The sequence below is a fragment of the Balaenoptera ricei genome, chromosome 11, assembly GCF_028023285.1.
Source record: "Balaenoptera ricei isolate mBalRic1 chromosome 11, mBalRic1.hap2, whole genome shotgun sequence".
In the NCBI taxonomy this organism is placed as follows: Eukaryota; Metazoa; Chordata; class Mammalia; order Artiodactyla; family Balaenopteridae; genus Balaenoptera; species Balaenoptera ricei.
In genome coordinates, this window is record NC_082649.1 from 39,988,460 (window position 1) to 40,010,304 (window position 21,845).

The 21,845-nt window shown below is 41.6% G+C and overlaps 1 protein-coding gene across 12 annotated transcripts in view; it reads right to left on the reverse strand.

The window, feature by feature from the left end:
- The window catches only part of ANKS1A (ankyrin repeat and sterile alpha motif domain containing 1A), a 191,653-nt gene extending 170,441 nt beyond the window's left edge, over window positions 1-21,212 (reverse strand). For all 12 annotated transcript variants that reach the window (XM_059938876.1, XM_059938882.1, XM_059938881.1 and 9 more), the window contains exon 1: window positions 20,930-21,212. In XM_059938876.1, coding sequence (XP_059794859.1) covers window positions 20,930-21,126 — 197 coding nt within the window. In that variant the 5' untranslated portion in view covers window positions 21,127-21,212. The remainder of the gene's footprint in view (window positions 1-20,929) is intronic.
- Between the last annotated feature and the right edge of the window lie 633 nt (window positions 21,213-21,845).

Sequence of the window (21,845 nt, forward strand, 5' to 3'; positions counted from 1 at the left end):
TAAAATATCACCCCATTTTACAGCTAAGAAAAATGAGATACATGAAGCAATGTGCCCAAGATCATACAACTTACAACCTCAGTCTGGCGAGGCCTCGAGTCCACAGCCTCTCACCAAACCAGGTCACCTCTGCCCTCTTCCTGCTGCTTCCAGAAGCCCTCAGTAAGACCCCAGGGAGAAACAATTCTACAGCCTATCCTGCTCCCACACTCAGAGCCTTCGGACAGGCTTATGTTCAATAAACACTCTTTTGGGGTTCATAGTGCAATATTTTAGTGCTCTTCTCACTTCACTTGTGGGGAAATTTTCCTTCTTCAGGAATGGAAGAGTCAATAACACAGGGAGCCCAAAGGCCTCCTTCACAGAATAAAACTAAAATGACTACTGGGCCCTGGAAGATTTCTAGCTGCCCAAGAAAATGGGCTGGCACCTTACTCTCTGTTTCCTGTCCTGGCCAATTCAATACTGAGTAACAGAATTTCAAAACCATTTCCTCCCCAATCTTAGAAAAATCTTACAACCTCCCAAACCAACTTAAATTCACACTGAACAGTGTCTTCCTGAAAACACTGTTTAAATCAAGTGATGATGACTAAATCATTCTAGACCCATTAGTGACAAATATTTTTGTTGAGCAAACTATGAGTACTTAATTAAGACTGTTTAAATTCTGATGTTTTTAATCACCGAATTTTCATAAAGTAGCATAGTCTCAGAATCATTTGTACAAATTTTTTAAATGTCTGTATAAATTTCTTTGAGAGGATACCATCCTTCCTGACTGATTAGTTTTAGATTCAAAGACTATTTTATGTAGTCTTTCCTAACTAGTGAATAGTTGGAGGTCAAGAGACCGAGGCTTAGTTCAGCCACTATTTTGATGTGTAACCTTAAACAAGTCAGTTCCTCTCTCTGTGGCTACTTATTTGTCTTGTGGGCACATGAACAGTCTTTCTCCATTTTACAGGGGTGGTGAGGCCAAGGAGATGACACAGGTCAACGCAAAAGGTATTATGTGAAGTCGAGATATTTGATCATCCTTCTGCATCCGGCTCCTAGCGCAGGGCCTACCACAGAGCAGAAACTCAGTAAATGTTTGAAGAACGAACAAAGTTCACTTCTGCAGAAGCTGACAGCATTCATCGAGTACAGGAAAGGAAACCTAACCTTAGGGAACCAAAGGGTGGGTCAGGTTAACCACAATAAAAATAGGCAATACACACTCAGCCAGCAGGACCACAATAAGGTTCTGCATCTCATCATCAAAAACGGAACCACCCATCCCTACATACCATACAGATACACAAAAGCAGGTCAAACATGTCACTCAGAACTAATTCTGTTTCTCAATCCATCCCAAATGTTTTCAATGATCCTCTAACCAACGTATCAAAGTATTCTTACTAGTATACATCTTTCTAACCTAAAATCATCTTTGCAGTAGAATAAGGTAGTTCTAAAAAATAACTGTCTATTAAATCCTTACTATGTGCTAGGTGAGAGATTTTCAGTTATTTCAATTCCTACTCTTTAATAAAATGTGTTGTCAACTCCTCTCAGAGGTGAAGGGGGCTCTCCCACCCCTGGGCAAACTACCCAGTGTCAGGGTCTGGAGCCCCGCCTCCCTGAAGACCCCAGACTCCCAGAACACCTGGGATCAGGGAGAAGCCGCAGGAGCTGCTCTGAGGTTGAGATCAGGCCGGGGAGAGAAAATGGGGCTGAGGACCACCCTCTCCCTCCAAGGGACTCTATGTTTTATGTTTAAACACAGGGGAACCAGAGCACACCAGTGATAAGCATCAGACTACACGAGTATCACCGGAAAATGCTGACACTGATGCTAATTATAGATGCCGGAGAACAACAAATTAGTAAACAAGAAACTGTGAAATTTTGATTTGGCCGTGTAAAAATTAATACTGGTTATAGTCACTTACGTGAATTGCGTACCTAATTACCATGCAGCACAATAATGATCATGCACATCAATAAAGGTGTCAGATTAGCATAAATGTTCGATTTCATCACAACACTGAACTGAGGTAACACCTGGCGGCTTTCATAAATTGTCGCTCACCTAGCACGCTTTTTTTACTCACAACTTCAAGCTGAATTGAACATCCCTGGGTGAACAAGAACTTGCATTGCTGTAAAAGCATAAACAGTCCCTGGGCACAACCTGAAAACTGGAACAGCATAGATTCCGTGGCGACTCACAACACTGCACAGAGATTCCAGGGGCAAGAAATATATCTTGCATTTTATTATATATGACTCTGTAGCCAAACTGCCATTTCTCTTCTACTCATTTGAATGAGGATTCTCCATCCCACATACCACCATCCTTCATTCTAATCTGTCAGAGATTTATAGTAACAGGAAATTTGGAGCTGGGGCTGGCAGATAACTGAATTTTGGCTGACTGGAGAGAAAAGCTTCCTCTCAGCAGAAAGGGTGTGGTTTGGGTTTCTTAATGACCATTCAGGGTTAGGACTCCAGACGTTGCCAATCACAAAGCCCAGGCAGCTTGTTTTGCCTTTTCTAGAAATTTCCAGTCCTATGTACATGGTCCTTGAGCTTCACAAGGACGTATTCTCACAGCTAAGGACCAGGACTGTTTGTGAGGAAGTGCTAGGCCCTAGATAACAGCCCTGTGGGTTAAGGATCCCCCTCACTGCTATCCTGTGCACATCGAAAGAGCTTATTCCAGCATATCACAGGCCAAAGCAAAGACAGGGTTAGCATTAAACTTTATAAAAACCTTAGAATCTAATCTATACACCACTCTGCAAGAAGTGCCAGTTTGGCTTTCTGTACACTTCTCAGTAAATAAATAACTATCCTGAAAGGAGTAAGAAGTCTTTTCCTGCTTTCCATATCACTAGTTACCCCTAGGTTCAAGGGTCCACGGGTCTTCTCTGTGGGAATACCCATTTGGAGCTTTAGCTTTCACCACAACAAACAAAGGACGATTAAAACAAACCAAAAGACTGATTTATCTGCCTGATTTTTAAAAAATTATCATACAACTCTAGGCCTTCATCTACAAATGCCTATGCACACAGAAATAAGTAATGGGGATGTTCTAAAGCAAACACTTCCCTTCTGCTGAAGAGGGAAAAAAGTATTTCATTTCAGTTATGACTTACGAAAATCCAGTCCTAAAAATTCCACTTTCTTATTTTACATTGTAAAATCCTATTTAGTCATAAGCGATTTCAACCTCTTGCTTGTAAATCAACTGCCAAGTCCTGTTCCTTGCACCTTCTGAATATCTTTCCAGTCCGGCCTCCTCTCCATGCCCATTGTTACTAGTCCTAATAGCTTTACACGCCTAATCAATTTCGACCCCTCCGATCCACTTCCCAAAGATCTGAAGTGACCTTTCGAGATTGCAAATCCATCATTACCTTCGGTGTAAAATCCAAGTCCTGAACGTGGGCCTGACAGTCTCGCCTCTGCCTGCTACTCCAAGCCCATCTCTCCCCAGTCCCAGCACCCCACCTCCGCCCTCACACCAGACAATTGCCTGCAGTTTTCTCCATCCTTTGCACATGCTGTGCACTCTCTCTCCAGCTTGGATGAGCCCTCACTTTCTCCTTCTTTGCCTGCGCAGCTCCTATTATCTCTAATGTGCCACTCAGACGTCACTTCTTCAAGGAGGAGCACTTCCCTCACACACTTGGAGTGCCCCCCTCACCCTCACCCTCACCCTGTCCCTTGGTTCCTCCATGATCCTCCAGCATCCCTGCTTCATAGCACTCATCACCTCCTATCTGTCTCCCTCATTAGAAGATTAGAAGGCTGGGACCGAGCCTTTCTTTCTCTCTAATTCCACTGGCTCACACAAGGCCTGAGACTCATTAAATGAAGAGCCATTGTCCTTTGGTTCCAAATCAGCACAACTTCCCCTACTAGAGAGTTACGCATGTAAGCTACTGGGGTGGGGGGGAGGCGAGGGAACTACTAAGGTGACTTCTCATTAATGATGATAATAATTATTATGGTAAATGTCAGCTGAAGGCACAGAGCATGATACAATGGAAAAAACATGGACTCTGCAGTCAGTGAGATATGAGACTGAATTTAGATAAGTAACATAAGCCCAGGTCTGTGGTTTTATGTGAGAATTTATTTAAGTCTGGGAATGTGTCGAGTATAGCATTTGGCACATATAGACCCATCCCTGCTCCCACCCCACTGTACCCCATGGGCCTGGGTGTATGGTGGAGAAAAGGAAACACATTCCCAGGCAAAAACCTATGGTGATAAAGGCCAGAATGGTAGTTACCACAAGGAGGGGCATTTTTGGCTGGGAGGTGACATGAGAGCCTTTTGGAGTACCAGAGACGTTCTATGTCTTGATCTTGGTGATGAGTATACAGATGTATACTAGGTAAAACACATTGCTCTGCACACTTACTATCCGTGCATTCACTGTAGGTAAATTATACTTCAATAACTTTTTTTAACTAATAAAGGAAGTACACTCTCCCTATGATGGAAGACAGCCTCAAAGATGAGGCCTGAAGTCAAAGCATGTTTGCACGCTGAAAGCTCCTGGTCACCCACAGCAGTGATTCTTAGCCCCAGGGCTACAGTGTTATTATAAAGGGTCAGCAAATGCATTTGTACACCAGGCATTGGAAGCAGGCAGGATAAATGTCTCACATGCACGTACGTATCACAACGTCCCAAAGGTACAGAGAAGCTACCATATTTAATAAAACACATTAATTTCAGAGTGTTACTAACTTTAGAGTCACTCTGTTATAACATAGTTTCTCAATCAACAAACACTCAAAGTATAGCTACAATCCTGTTGGGACTAAAACAATTTTTTGAAGTGTTATCTTACCCTCAATCTCACACTTTCTCACTCTCTCTGCGGCCTAAAGTCTAAACATGATCAAGCCAGCATCCTAGGGGTATACGAAGTGGTGGGGAGGGGTCTCTAGACCACCCTAGTTCATTACCATCTTCTCTTCTTCCAACCTCCTTTAGCACCAACTATCTACATCTACGGCTAAACAGTCAAGTACCTAAAAGATGGTTGGACTTCCTCTTTATAAATATTAATATTGGCAGCTGCCATTACTATGTTCCAGCCACTGTTCTAAGTACTTTACATGCATAACTTCATTTAATCTTCACTCAGTCTTATTATATGGGAGATATTATTATTAGAGATGAGGAAACTGAGGCCAAGAAATTAAGAAAGTTGTCTATTTTCTCTCAATTGGTAGGTGGCAAAGGCAAGATTTGAACCCAGAGAACTTGACTTCAGAGCCACTACCTGACATGGCGCTTGTGTGTTTACTTTTTATTCTGACATAAATTTAGGCTTACAGAAGAGCTGCAAAAATAGTACAGAGCTCTTGTGTACCTTTCACCCAGCTTCCCCTCATGTTATCATCTTACATAACCACGGCACATTGATCAAACTTAAGAAAGTAACACTGGTACAATACTATTAACTAAACTACAGACTTTATTCAGATTTCCCCAGTTTTGTTTAATTTTTTTTTTTTTTGGAAGTATAGTTGATTTACATTGTTTTTACACTCATGCCCTTTTTCTGGTCTACTTTACATTTGTAGGCGTAATTCCTTAGTCTCCATTCTGTAATGGTTCCTCAGTCTTTCCTTGTCTTTCACAGCCCTGTCACTTTTAAAGAATACTAGTCAGGTATCTTGTTGAATGCTCTTCAGTTTGAGTTTCTCTGTTTTCCCATAATTACACTGAGGTGATGGATTTTGGGGGAAGAACATAAGAGGTGAAGTGCCCTTCTCATCACATCCTATCAGGGGGTAAGTAACATCAACATGACTGACAATGTTAACCTTGACCTCTTGGTTAAGGTGGTGTCTGCCAAGTTCTTCCACTGTAAAGTTACTGTTTTCCCTTTCCATACTCTATTATTCGGAAGCTAGTTTCTAAGACCAGCCCACACTCAAGAGAAGGGGAATTAAACTCCATCCCCAGGAGAGGAGAGTTTCAAAGAATATGTGGACATGGTTTGAAACCACCACAGTAATTAATAAATATTTTTGGAAGATGCTTTAAGGCCATGCTAATATTCTGTTTCTCCTTAAACTGTCACAAACTAATTTTAGCCTTCATTGGTAGATCTTGCCTGCAGCAATTATTACTGTGGTGTGCTAATGGCGATTTTCTATTCCTCTCATTCCTTCCACATTTATTAACTGGAATTCTTCTGAAAAGAAGAGCTCTCTCTTCTCTCCCATTTACTTATTTATTCAATCATTTATATCATTAACTCATAGATGTTTATTTTATTCTTTGGCTTATAATCCATTACTATTGCTTTTTATTTTGCTGTTCAAATTATTCCAACTTTGGCCATTGAGAGCTCTTTCAGGTTGGCTTCTGTGTTCTTTTGACATATTCGCCTTTTTTATTTTCCCTGCCCCAGTCCTAGAATCAACGATTTCTCTGAGGAGATCATGGGGCCATTCTATCATCACTCTAATCAAGTCAATTTCTTAAGGGAACTGACCAATTTCGTATTCCTAAGTATTTCCTACAGCAGTATGCTTGACAGACAGGAATGTAGTTGTTTATGAAAGCTTCAAGGGCAGAAAGAGCAATGGCCCGCTTGCACACTCACATAGCTGAGGCGACAGGCTTCTTCCTCTCCTGAGCCACCCTGCGGGACAAGGTGTAGAAAAAGCCACATGGTTCCTGGCACACAGTAAGAGTACAGTAAGCAGTAGGTCCTTTCCCCAGTCTGTCTCTGCAGCTGCTTTAAGACGTGCTGATGCACCTTCCTTGGGACCTCTGTCAGGAAACACTACAAACACTGCCCCCCTTTTTTTATGGATGGCAAACTGAGGTGCAGGAGAAGTAAAACATATTGCCAAGATCATACAGCTAGAGAATGGCTGAGGTAATTCTAGGCGGAAGGCCCCTGGGGGCCTGCTCTCCCATGCCCTTCCCCAGAGGCAGCGTGCACCCTGAAGGAGGAAGGTTCCTGGAGACCATGTTCCCTGTAGACTGATTTTTCTATCTAACCCTCATCCTCTTCCCTTCAGAGTTCAAGCATGGAGAGGCTGACTAAAGGATAAAACTAAGAGACCTACGTGCTTTCCAGACCCCAGGGTTCTAGATAGTCCCAGACCAACTCTACAGACAAGAAGAACTTAAGGCTTAATTTAAAGATTTTTGTCTGGGCATCTACAGATCAAATAAAAGGCTAACATCAAAATCAGTGAAGGAAGGAAAGACAAGATTTAGATTTTGTTCCACTCAATCCCAGATGGCCACACTAACCAAAAGACCAATCCTAAGTGACTAGTATAAGTATGAATACTAAGTGGGCAATGAGAAACAACTTAAACACATTAAAACGAATGTGAAACACAATCAAAACAATGTTAAAAAGCAGAAGGTTAAGCCTACAGGTGTCAAAATCTTGCAAGTCCCAGTACCTGGTAATGAGGAAACCTGATGCCAGCCAGATTCATCACATGAAGTCAGCCACTGACTTCATTATTTCATCACCAGAAGGAAATCAGATAACACCTTGAGCAATAGGAAGTGTTAACACACACACACACGGCAATAATGGTGGTTATTACGTTATCATATAATCACATTTTTTCAGATATATAGTTGTCTAAAGAGTAAATATTAAAGAGTGAGGGAAACAGAAATGATGGTAACTAAAGACAAAGAGTCTAACAGATCATGATGGTTAAAGAAAAGACATTTTTAAAAAGACAGCTCTGTCTGAAAAACTTAAGTTGGTTGAAAAACTTAAGTAAAAGTACTGGATCCTGATTTTGTATACACTCTCCAAGAAAGAAAAAACTGTTACACTTTAAAGTGAAACACTAAACCCTCGATCATTTACTTAAATACCTTTCTGAAAGTCTGCTCTGGGTCTGCTAAAGACAGGGAAAGGGTTGCTGGTTAAGAGTGACTAGCAAGAAAACTATTCTCCAGCGAGGCCTTAAACATATAATAATGGAGATAGCAACAGATTAAAAAGTAATGAATCTGGAATCTCTGCCAATTTCAACATCTGAGGTATTTTCATTTGTAACAGATAAAAAGTAATAGAGTATTCTATTACTGCTAAGCATATAGGACCCATAGGTGTTTTCAGAACTACTCAGCTAGAATACCATCTTTTCCTTCTACTTCTACAACCTGGGGACTCAGACGTCTTCTTGGCAGCCATGATCTCCACATAAAATAGACTCTACAGGCCTTGCAAATGGAAAATCTCGGTCTTGGGCAAGTCACTTTAACCTTTCTCATCAGTAAAATGGTCACTAATACCGATATCACAGGATTGTGAAGATTAAAGCACCAAGGATTATGGAAGTAACATTTCCTGTCCCATAATCCCAGGCTTCAAGTTACTATCAACAATCATTTGAACCAGCCAGACAATACTCTCTGAAAGTCATTTTATGGACAAACTAATTATTGTTTGGGAATGTAAAATCTGGTCATAAACCACTAATGAGGCAGGGGATGGGGAAGGAATTGTAAAAAAGCAGAATGGGTAGCAATAGCTAGAAATAATTTCAAATACACAGGCCTCTAGTTTCTTGCCAATTGTTTAGATTTACTTCCCTTGTACACCCTTTGGCCTCTGTGGTACATCCGGCAGGCATGTGTCCAAAACAAATCTTTATCACTTTAAAATCTGGTGGGGGAGGGGAGGGTACTGAATTTTCTCAGAGGTGAAATTCATGAAAGCATTAACCTGCTTGAGAGGAAGGTGAGAATCTTCTAGAAGAAAAGTTTGAGGAAGTTTGAGAATAAGGGAGGCTTTTTCCTCTTCATGAGCTGCACGGCTTCCCCTATATCCTCTAAACTAATATATTATTTGGCATAAGTTTAAAGACATTCCCCTCATCTAACTTCCTTATATTTCAAGGAAATTGCCACTGATTTAAAAAATAAGCCTCTCACTTTATGTAGTCAAAGTGTTCCAAAGGGATTATGTATTACACTCTTAATAAAAGGAACAATCCCCAGTTGCATAAAAGCCAAGACTAAGGACTCCGGAGCCAGTCTGCCTGGGCTTGGAACCAAGCCTCAGCACTTCCTAGCTTACTACAGTGGGCAAGTTATTTGATGGCTCCGGGCTTTGGTTTCCTCATCAGTAAAACGGCAATGCTACTTGTGCCCTCCCCAAAGTGTTGTTATGAGGATGAAATGAGCTAATATTTGTAAAGTGCTTAAGAACTGTGGATGGCACAAAGTGTTATCAAAGCAACTATTAAATTAAAATAAATAAATCCCTAATTTTGGGGGTAAAATTTTACCTAAGCATATAGTAAGGGGTGGTTTGAATTTGATCCAAAGACACAGTTCTCCAAGTGGTCAAACGCAATGCTTTACAAGCAAAAGTTGGGGGAGTCAGACTCCTGGCTCTGCCCTCCTCCATGTGGCCCTGAGCTGGTCACTTTAACCTCTCCCTGAACCTTTGCTTCTTCATCTGTAAAATGGAGATAATAACAATTAGCTAGGGCTTCCCTGGTGGCGCAGTGGTTGAGAATCTGCCTGCTAAAGCAGGGGACACGGGTTCGAGCCCTGGTCCGGGAAGATCCCACATGCCGCGGAGCAACTAGGCCCGTGAGCCACAACTACTGAGCCTGCGCGTCTGGAGCCTGTGCTCCGCAACAAGAGAGGCCGATAGTGAGAGGCCCGCGCACCGCGATGAAGAGTGGCCCCCGCTTGCCGCAACTAGAGAAAGCCGTCGCACAGAAACGAAAACCCAACACAGTCAAAAATAAATAAATAAATAAATAAATAAAAACAAAAAAAACAATTAGCTAGCAGGTATGCTGTGAAGACAGACTGAGAAAATATAGATGTAAAGTTCTGGGTACAGACAGAGCAAAGTATTAAGTGCTCAAGCAGTAAAACTCTTCCCCAACAACGTGTACATCCCAACCTACCATAGAGTCTGTAGCGACAGCTCTGAGCTGCTGTGAACTAACTTGTGAGTGAACTACCTCAAATACTGCAATCTGAGCTGGGCTTTTGTTGAAGTTTTATCAGGGCTGTGGGGCAACCTGAAGAAGCAAGAATCAGGCAGGTGAACCGAACCAGGATCCAGAATCAAGCTGGATCATAGGAGGAGGAGGGAACATGACACCAACAGTTATGAACAAAGCCAGGACCAGGCTCCTCTCCAGGCCCAGCAAAGAGCTAAAGATCTAAAAACAAGCCCCAGAAAGAATTTTCCAGGTAAACAGCCCTTTTGAAATGATCTGTTCTGAAAGCTCTTCTGGCCATTGGACTTCCTAGAAGTAGGTCTCAATTATAATTCAAAAGGAAAAATAACTTGAGAAATGGATTGTGTTTAAAGGAAACTGAAAAGAAAATCACAATGAAGGCTTATTCAGGTGAAAGGAAAACAAAGTCAACAGGTTGGTTCACTCAGACAAAAAGGGCTGGGGTACAGGCAGAAACTCCCTTTAAGAAGGGTCCTCCTAAGGTTAAATAAAGCACCACCTCCAAATACACTAGCTTGTGTTTTCTAAGTATCTGATACCTCAAGTAATAGCACCACTGTCTCTACTTTTTCACAGGTAATAAGAGAGAGTTTCCAATTCTTTTTAATTAAGAAAATTAAAATCCCTGAGATTTTAAGCTTTCGCTATGACTGAAAAGAATTGTAATTAGGAGATCTGACTATACACAAGCAAAGCTGAAAGTCACAAATTCAATAAAAGGAGGGACAATAATAAAAAAATTTACTTTCTTAATCTTAGTAAGGACAAGCACTTAATAATGCCCTCCAAATTAAGGCTACTAATCCAATATCAGTGAATGGTCAATAAATGCTGACTACTGGTACTATTATTAGTGGGACATACATTTGGAGCTGCTTTTCCAGTCACATCGAGTCCTCACTGGCAGGGATAAGCCAGTGTGCAGCCCCGACAGAGGACACACCCCATCACGCGGAGGCAGAGGCACAGCCTCCGTCTTGCAAGAATTACGCACCATCCAACTCGACAGTGTGAACTCCTTGGCACTATGAAGCTCAAGTGTTTTAAGATACATTTTCCTTTCTCAGTAAAGTCCAATATATTTCTTCCCTTGTTTTTATTTTCATTTTTCATCTTAACTCATGACAATGCTCTTTAAAGAATCTGAGAGCCCAACATTAAAGTGCTGTGGAGTGAGTATGATGGAGCTGGATGCTGTCATTGCCTAATAGAGGCCAAGATCTCTCTGAAGTAGAACCCTTACTGTCCCAACAACTGTCAAAAAGAAACAAATAAGTGGTTCCATGTGCTACTTTTGTCACTTCTAAAATGACACTACAGGTGTAGCATTTGTACATCTGGCCGGTCAAGGGGGAAATCTGAGCCAAAGCAGAAGGACCCTGACCCAGTCCTCCCACCCCCACTCCAAACACATAAAACCAACGGATAAAATAAAACAAAAGAAATACTTTCATATATAGTTGAGCTCCAAACCAAGAAAAGAAAATATACAGATGGCAGAACAGGAACTCAAAATCGGACCTGTGAGTGGGAGCTCTGAATGCAATAGCTCAGAAGTCAATAATGAGACAGAGACCTACGCTTAGTATACTTAACAAAAGACAATTCAACTGACTCTTTAATGTTTATGTAAAAAGTGTGACACCATGAAACATATTCAGAGTAACATATGAGACTGAATAAGTAACAACTCACCTTGACACACCTAGATTCTTATCTAGAGCCACGCCATAAACCTGGTGGGAAAACACCATTTTTAGTGGGTTTTCCATAATTACAATCTTAAGAAATTTGGTTACTCAAGTCTCTAGAGTATCTTTTTAAGGCTTTGTAACCTATAGGGCCATGTATGACCAGCAAGAAACTTAAAAAATTAAAAGCCAGCTGAACTAATCCAGACTCTGAAAGATTAGAATCCTTGATTTGCAAGTGACCAGAAGAACCAGCACAAACTGGAGGACTCTGAGTAGAAATAGCACTCAATTAAAATACACAAATACGAACAACACCACTTCATTACAAACCAATTCAACTGCTCTACATAGTAAAGTAAAACTGTCAAAGTCTAAATGTCTCAGAGCACATTTTAAAAAGGTTATTACTGAAGCACAAATAAGCTTAAAAGTACGAGTTCATAATGATTATTCACAAGAAACTCATTGGACACCTCTGAAGACTACTAGGAAACCAACTTGATCTGAAAACTGGTAAATAAGGGGAAAGAATCAAGCATTTAATCCATCTTTCCTACACAAACTGTACCTCAGGGTAACCAAGTAGTTAATAACATGAGGTTTCTCTATAAAGTTTCTCTCCAAAAAGTATTCCAGTTAATAAATGAAGAAGGTAAAATAGAAATGAAAAATCACCATTTTGCAAACTCTAAATCATGGCTTTAGACCGTGATCGTCAATGGCTGCCGACATCACAAAAAAGAAGACTAAACAGAAGGACGTACACAACATCCCCTAGAGAGAAATCCTGCCAGAAAATTTGAACCTGAATCAGACCAAGTCTAGATCTGATTTCCAGCCCACAGGAAATACAGGGGACAGATGAACATGTTGAATGATACCTCAGAAATGCAATCAGCGAAACCCAGACTCTGGGAAATGGGGCAAATGACCTTTTTTTCTTCAACAAATAAACTGGAATGAAAAAATGACAGAGATGAAAGCCACAGATTTAAAGAGACTTATGAGACATACCAACCAAATGCAATGTATGGACCTTGTTTGAACATAGATTTGAACAAACCAACTATAAAATATAAAATAAAATATTTTGGGGAATTCCCTGGTGGTCCAGTGGTTAGGACTCCACGCTCTCACTGCTGAGGGCCTGGGTTCAATCCCTGGTCAGGGAACTAAGATCCCACAAGCCACGTGGCCAAAATAAGTTAAAAAATAAATAATAAAATATTTTAGACCATATGGAAAATTTGAAACCTGACTGACTAAACACTTGATGGTTTCAAGGAATTGCCATTTTCAGGTGTGATAGTGGTATTTTTAATATTTTTTAACGAGTCCTTGTCTTTTAGAGATACACACTTAAATGATACATAGGTTTTCTTCAAAATAATTGAGTTGGGGGGGGATGGTGATAAAAAGAAACAAAATTTGCCATAAGCTGATAATTGTTTTATGGTTACTTAAGGTATGTGAGGATTCATTATTTTATTCTCTCGACTTCTATATGTTTGAAATTTCCCACAGTAAAAGCTAGAACAACAAAAGGCAAAAACAAAATGGATTCTGTCTCATTCTGCTTGAAGCATATTGCTCCACGCATTTGTATTATTAATGGCCCTCTTCTAAACATTTTGCCTCTGAAGAAGGACCCAAGAGGCCCCAACCTGACTAATAAAAATCCTGTGCCTGCACAAAGGTAACTTTCTAAATATAAGTAGCATTTAGCAGCCATAGATCAGTACATTACTTTCCAATCAGAAGGACCCAGGATATGTACGGGGCCTTAGAATTATTGTGAGTCCTCAAATTCAACTGCACATATGTGATTTTTTGCAATGGTTAAATACTCAAATTACATCTACTATCCTACTGAGTATATAAAATGTCATAAGCACAAGCACGCACAAAAACTCATCTACAAGGATGTACATCACAGTGTCGTTCCAACAGCAGAAAACTAAAATCAAACTCATGTCTAATGGTAGGGAAGGGATTAAATAAATTACAGTTCATACACACTATGGAATACCACTTACCCATTTAAAATGAGGTTGAGGGGATTAGAAAATGATAGGGGATTAGAAAATGATGGGGAAAATGTTCACAATATACCAAGGAGAAATTTGAGGCAAAGTACATACAGAACATTGTCTGTTTGGAAGAAAAAAAAAAAGTTTGCATAGAAAAAAGACCAAACTATGTACATCAAAATTGCAACAGTTAATTTCTTTAGGTGGTAGAACTATAGATGATTTTATTTTCTTCTTTGTGCTTTTATGTGTCTAGCAATTTTTCTATAATAAAGGCAGAAGTCCATAATCCCTTATCTACAATTCAGGAATCAAAAAAGTTATGAAAATAAATTTTCGAAAGTTAGCGGCAGACTTGGTTAGGCGCAAAACTGATATGGAGCTGCTTCATATTTATCCCATTTAGTGTGAATATTAACAGGTTTCACTCCAAAATGTAATGTTTCAGAGCGCTGCCCCAGATCCCAGTAGGAGCTCAGTATCACCCTCCAGCAACCCCAAAATTCTGGATTCTAAACCCCAAGATTTCAGACAACAGATTGTGAACATTTATCAGTTTGTAACTTTGCCACCGTTACCATTTTTAGGCTTTTAAAAATGGGACTCATATTAGAAAATGTTGGGAGCCTCTGCTAACAATTACTATAAATTTTTAAATGGGAACATTAAAAACAAAAAACAAAAAACACATGTCCTTAACAAACAGGATTATCATTCCAGATTCATCAAAGGTGGCGAGCACTGGGCTCCCATCAGATAACTGTAGTAGCCCAGGTTCACCAAGCCCTTGGCATGTGCCAGGCATTATGTGTCTGACACATCTTAACTCACGGGATGCTGCCTCAGGAGGTAGGTACTATCCTAGGCCCATTATATATATGAAGTCACAGACGCTCAGAGAGGTTATGTAACTTGCCTAAGTCACAAGGCAGAGATGGACCAGAGCCTGACCCTTAGCAGCCATGCTAAACTCTCACCAGTTAAGTAAGCCAGAGGGCTGTTCTGCTTCCTGGATCATCTCCACCGTTTTTAATAGTGGTAAGAACATCACAAGTAAAGCAGAGACAACTGACGTTTTAAAAACTCTTTTTTGATTTGTAAACTAAACAAACTTGATCTACAAATTACTGAGAAAGGATAAATATGAAGCCATACCATATAATTTCTAGTATTACTACCATTAACTCTAACCACACCAAAGTTATTTGAAGATGTTCTATGAATGTAACAATATAATTTTCTATACCACAAAAAATCTCCCAGTAATCTTTTGGAAATCGGTGTGGGGAACATTTTCTGAGGGCTCTCCAGAAGAGACCCAGTTCCTGCCCACAGGAGAGCCCGACATTTCCAAGAACAAACTCTCCACTATCTACTTTTGGGGCTTCCTCGGTGTCTCTGGGCTATAAAACCCAGTAATTTACTTTCCCTACTGAAGACTAGGGCAGAAATAGCCTTAACTTCCTTTTGCAAACCAAAATTCATAGCTGTTTGAGGTGAACAAACCAAGGAGGGTGAGGGGTAGGGGGAAGAACCTTCAAAGGGATTTTTCTGGCCAAAGATGCAACTTTCACTGGGACCAGAACCTCCCAGGACAAGTGAACATGTTGAAGCTGACTAGATACAAACCAAATTCTTCACAGGATTGTTTCACTGTTTCCCGTCTCTAATTTTTGTAACTAAGACAATCAAAAATGAACTTCAGGGACTTCCCTGGTGGTCCAGTGGGTAAGACTCTGTGCTCCCAATGCAGGGGGCCCAGGTTCAATCCCTGGTCAGGGAAGTAGATCCCACATGCATGCCACAACTAAGAGTTTGCATGCTGCAACTAAAAAAGATCCCTCATGCCACAACGAAGATTCTGCATGCTGCAACTAAGACCCGGTGCAGCCAAAATATAAACAAATAAATAAATTATATATATAAAATAGATTCTCTTAAAAAAATTTTTTTTTTCAAAACTGAACTTCAATCAGAGAATTAAGGAAAAGGGAGATCTCTGACTTAACAAACTTCTGTTAAATTATCTTTTACTACCAGTAGATGCCTTACTCAGTTTAACATGAGGCATGCTCTAGATGTTTAGATATAAAGTAACCACGCTGCAGTCATTCCCAGGCATGCCACCTTTTTTGTTTTGTTTTTTAACAGGGGGACCACGTTCTGCTTTTGAGAAAGCAAAAATGTACAGCAATTCCAAATGAAAGGAAAAGGGTTGCCGTCCCAATAAAATTATACTTAAAGAAGTATTTTAAGAAGTTCTTTAAAAACCAATTTTAATGAATTAAGAAGGTTTAGTGGAAGATCCAGAAAACTGCTATCCTAGTAAATAGTTGTGGTTTTTGTTGTTGTTGTTTTGTTTTTGCATTCTCTTAGAAGAGCAGGAACTTAGATCACACAAATCCATGAGTTCCTGCTCCTAAGGCCTCCCATTCTACATCCTTACATGGTCAGTGTTACACTCCTCAGGATGTTAAAATCATCTTGCTCAAAACAGGCACATTCAAAAGAAATCTAGCACAGTAGGAGGGCAAAAGTAAAAGGGTCAGCATGAGAAAAAGCTGTCATGTCACTATAATTTCCAAGCTACACATCCATTCTCGGGGGCCATTTCAATAGAACGGTTAGGGTAATCACTTTTTTTTTTCAAGTATGAATTCCTTAAATAAACATCAGGAATCCTCTTTCTTTAAAACAATGAATAACTTTGTCATATCTTCTGACATTTGGAGAGAACCCGTTATTGTCCCCCAAATGGGATCCAATTTTCAAAACTTTCCATTCTTCATTCTTTATTTCAGAACCTTTTCATATCTTTGGGAAATTCATGACTGTCTTTGGATAATTCATGACTGTCTTTGGATAATCTCCCCACCACCCACAGTAGAGTAAAAATCTAGTTTATAGTCAAATTTATTGCTACTGTCTATAAATTTTCAGATTTCTCCAGCAAGCCTCCTTGGCTTCTTTTCTTATTCACTCTTCTCATGCTTAAGAAATCAGGTATAGAACTTTCCTAGACTATGACACAATCTATTCCTCAATTACAACCTTTGGTCTGTTTCTCTGTGCTTCTGAACCCTCAGGAGTGCATTTCACTTTACATCATTCACATTGACACATATCAGTATTTAGCTCAGAATCCACTTCATAGTTTTAAGCTAATGAATTGTGTTTTCTTTTAACTTTTCCTTTCCTCAGAACTTTCTTCCCTTAGTTGTTAGAACACTTTTAATCCAAATCTTACTGTATTCTCAAACAGAAGTTGCCTTCCTGAAAATCAGTAGTTTCACTATAGCCATAAACATATTAAACTCTCCATTACATGAAAATGTGAGTGACCTACTATGTGCCCAGGGCTGAAAAATACTGTGTTTAAAAAAAAAGTTTAATACAGAGCCTGTCTCAAGCTACAGAATAAAGGCAACCATTCAACAATTAGAAAATGAGACAGTATTATATAAAGTAAAATCCATGCTATTCAGAACCTCTGTAGGACTAGGCATTTTAGATAACTATGCTTTCTAGATAATCTACTGCTTGTCCTTTGAAATAACAAATATTATATTTGAATCATTTTAGATAGAAAACTAAAATTTTTTGTACTTTCATTAACAAGCTATACTGAACGTAATTTAATCTTTATTTGATTGGCTAAGAGTCACAATAAACAGATACTACAGCACTAAGCTATAGTGCAGTGATGCTTGGGGCCTAACCAGGTGTGTAGGGCTATATTCATCTATGTTAATAGTCTCAAATTACTGGCGGTGGGAAAAATTATGCTAGCCTTTTATTGTTTTTTCTCTTATTTTGTCAATCTGTCACACAGACATATCATACTACTATAAACACTACAAGGGAACAGACCTTGTATTGGGAGAGGACTAATTTTGACAGACTACCTACTATGTGCCAGGCCTGAGATAAATTTTGCAGTGCATCTAACAATTGGCCTAGCACAAAGCAGATGATGGGTAAACATTTGGTGGGTGAATGGCATTAGTGTGCCTGCCTGAGCTGGGCCTCTCCCTTATTTACTGTTTCTAATCTGCCGTGGCTTGGAAAACAGATACCCAAGAGTAAAAGAACAGCATTTAAGACGTGTCTGGCATGGCACTTTGCACGTGGCAGGTACAGCATGGCTAAACTGTACGTGCTCAACGGAACTGGGGAAGCCTAACAGTGAGCGCTTACAATGTGCCAGAAACTGTGGTGAGCTTCTTCCACACATTACATAAGACAATACCTATAAAGCAGATAATATTCCCCCCATTTCACAGATGTAGAAATTGAGGCTCAGAGTGGTTGAGTAATTTACAGAAAGTCAAGCAGTTAGTCAGTGGTAGCAGCGAAATGTGAATCCAGGCAGTCTGACTCCAGAACCAGTGGTCTGAAGCGTAATACTGCACTGCCTCTGAATAAGTATACAGTAAATAAGCGAAGGTCAGAAGGACATGAAGTTCATAACAACTTTTTTTCCTAGTACAAGTCTTCTTTGCTGACTTTCTGATTCTCAGCAAGTATGTTCTCAATTGGTGAGAGTTACTATATGTAAAGCAATAAACTGTGAAATCTAGGCAAGCAAAGTATGAGTTGATGCACTACTGTTCACTGCAGATAATGGGTTCCAAAGAAGTAGAAGCCTGAGAGATCTGTGTGTATTAGGGTCATTAGGGAGGGCTTTAAGAGGTTAAGACCTAAGCCCAAGCAGTATAAGAGAAAGGGATGGGTGAGAGAGGAGGCATTTTGTAGCTTAAGAATAAGCACAAAGCCTTTGTGGAATGGGGGTGGGGGGTGGGCTGGGTCATAAACAGATGAGTAGACAAACATACTTGTGATCCAGAACATTTATATCCACTGCAGCTGTAAGCTCCTATTCCTGCCTGCTTTACTTGGTCACTCAAAACAGCTGGACAAACGTAGGCTGCAATTGACAATACTAGTGGGGTAGGATATGGCAGCTAATGCAAGGGCCAAATCTGAAGCTACGATTCCACGGCTCTCATTAAATAACCCAGGGTCCTTGAGGTGGGGTGTGTGGGCATAGGAGACCTACCCTCTACTATTTCCAAACCTACAACGGGAGGACATGCTGACCTAGGGATTATCTAAATGCATGGTTTCATTTTCTCAGAAATCTTTCACTAGTTTAATCAGAGTCACCTCTAATTAATGACATACCTAGTGTAACTAGTGCCTGCAGATCCTCCCTGCCCCTAGGAGTCACAGGGATGAGAGGCCGGGGCAGCTCTGAGGCCATCTACCATCTCAACAACAGATACAGGAGCAAGTCAGAAGGAGTCAGCTCTCTTACACAAGGGAGTGGAGACAACATCCACCCTTTATGACAGAGACTGGACCTATTAACATGAGGCCCAAAGTAAAAAAAAAAAAAAAAAGAAAATCAACAAAGATTTTCTAGTCTTGCTTAACTACAAGGTAGTTAAGGGGGGGTGGGGGTGGGTAAGGTATCTCTGGCAAACAGCCAAATGCTGTAGCATTCAGCTCATTAGAGACAGGCACCTCCAAACCAGTATGGTCTTTCTCTCATCTCTCAGACATCAGAAGTGCAGGAATATCAAAGTAGTCCAGGTAAGATTCAAAACCCAATTTATGCATTCGAAGTACATTTATTGAACACCTGTGTCAGGTACTGATATAGGAACTGGGAATATAAACATAAAGACTAAATCACTCTGAAAGATGGAAGTATAGCCATCCATTATTATTATCTCCTTTTATCACACCCAACCTCTTAAGGCTCCAGACAGAAAGTTCTTCTAGTGACCTACTGGCACCAAATAAGTCTCCTTTCCCACCTCAGTGCCCCTGATCATGGTGTGCCCACTTGGAACGCTCTCACCGTACTTCACCTACCCAAATCCTCACATCCTGCAAATTCAGCTGAAGTCCCCCTCCTCCTGGAAGCCCTGATCTCCATCTCATCCCACAGTTATGTCTCATTTCTCTGAACTACTAACAGTGAGTACCACCATCAGTTTATGTAGAAATGTATCACTCCCTAATTGATACTTTTATTTATTCAACAAATCCTGGGTACTAACTATGTGACAGCATTTTTCTAGGGGCTGGAAATTGCCCCAAATGGTACTGGTTTTTGTCTCCTCAAAAGAACCCCCTGGGAGAGTTCTTCTCTTAGACTGCTTTTTAATATCTTCCTGTATAGACCTGTGTTTGCACTCAGTGCTTAATACCTAACAATTTATTAGAGCCTTGGGCTTTTTTGGTCCAAGCTCACTCAAATTGAAGTTACATAAACTAATGGGGAACAAAAGCGAATGAAGCCATTTCTAAATGAACTTCCACTTCTTAAAAACCTCAAAAGAACAAGGAAGGAAAAGAAAACCGGCTATGAAAGTGCTGCTGAAACAACACATTTTACTCACACTGACAAAGCACCTACAATCCCCCCTCCAAGCCACATAAAAACGACCTTTTTCTCTCAATCCTTACAGCTCCAGAGTCAAGTGTTTATTTTAACAACAGACCTTGGAAAAGTTTAAAGCACCCCTCAGCTTCCTAAACAAGTCTTTCTAAACCTTTATTTTTTGATGAATAAACCCCCTGATGAACCTTGCATATGCCACTTAACAGACTAATCCAATGAGATTCACTACAAGGAACCAGAATTTAAGCTTCAAGCACAAGAGGGGCTCAAAGAAGAACACTTTGAGCGTGATAAACCCAGAGGCAATTTGAATATAAACAACAAAAGCCACGTCCTGCAGAGCCTGGTGGAAGGTTCCAAGTTCCCAAAAGAAGGGAATCAAGAGAATTTCCTCCAGGGGAACCGCGAGATTCTGCAAGGCGTGGGAGTTTCTGCAGGAAATGAGGGAGATTTAAAATATACATATTTTCTGCTCTAAAGTGGCTTGTGAGATACAACAGCTGGCACCCAACAGCGGGCGAGGGTGAAGCCCGGCTGTGCCATGCGGCGGAGGCTGCCACCTGGGCACTCCCACCATTCTTCGCTGCCGGGTTAGGCGAGACGAGGAGAGCCTGACGCCGCGCGGACCCGCACTGGCGCCCCTCGCCCCTTGGGCCGCCTGCCCTAGCCCCGGGGCACCCCGCAAACCCACCCCGCCAGGGCCTCCGGAGCCCCGATCTCTCTGGGGACCCAGGAGACGGGCAGGGGAAGGGGGGTCTCCAGGCAGCTGCCCAGCCCCGGAGCGATACCCACCTGAGCAGGCTGGAGAGGGGATGGCTCGAGGAGCCAAGACCACCGCCGCCGCCGCCGCCGCCGCCGCTGCCTCCCCCTGAGCCCCCGCTGCCGCCGCCCCCGAAGCCTGAGGAGAGCCGCTTCCCGGACAGCAGCTTCTCCACGGCCGGGAGGTGTCCGGTGCGGGCCGCCTCCAGCAGCTCCTGCTCCTTCCCCATCCCCAGGGCCGCCGCCCCCTGGACCCCCTTTCCGGGACCGCCGCCCAGCCTGTTCTGGCTCGCAAACTTTCGGTCTCCGGGCAACGCGCCCCCCAAACCGGCCGGGACACCACCCCCCTCCCCCCGCCTTTTCCCCCAGGAGCGCGTCACTTCCGGGATGCGGCGTCACGCGTCAGAGCGCCCCCCGCGCCCCGCCCCCTTGCCCACCTAGCTGGGCGGGGCTCAGCGAGCGGGAGCAGGTGGTTGTGGTCTGCCGCAAGTGCACCCCGCTGCACAGAGATAGGCCTTCCAGGTCAAGAGGAGAGCGTCGCAGGGTCGCCCGCTGTATAAGTGGAAGGGAACAAACGCGGTTTACCTGTCTGCGCCTGCCGAAGTGCGCTCCTTTTCCAAAGGTTTTGGGAGCTCGCAGGACAGAAAATACGGTAATTCATCCAGGCAGTGTAGAAACAAAGAGAGAAATATGGTAACGCGCACATACATTTCCAAGGCCATTCCTTCTGAACACATAAATATGTAATGGATGTGGGAACCGAGTGATAAAGACGTGAGTAAAATGCCGCCCTCCGTACCGCAATGAGGAAAGAGAGGAAAATTTTAAAAGGAAAATATCCGCACTTCATGCTCCCAATCCCTGAAATGGCTCGTTAAAGCCAAACACTCAAAGCAAATATCTCCCTCCCAGTAGGATTTGTTTCCCCTTACTTTTTTTTTTTTTTTAG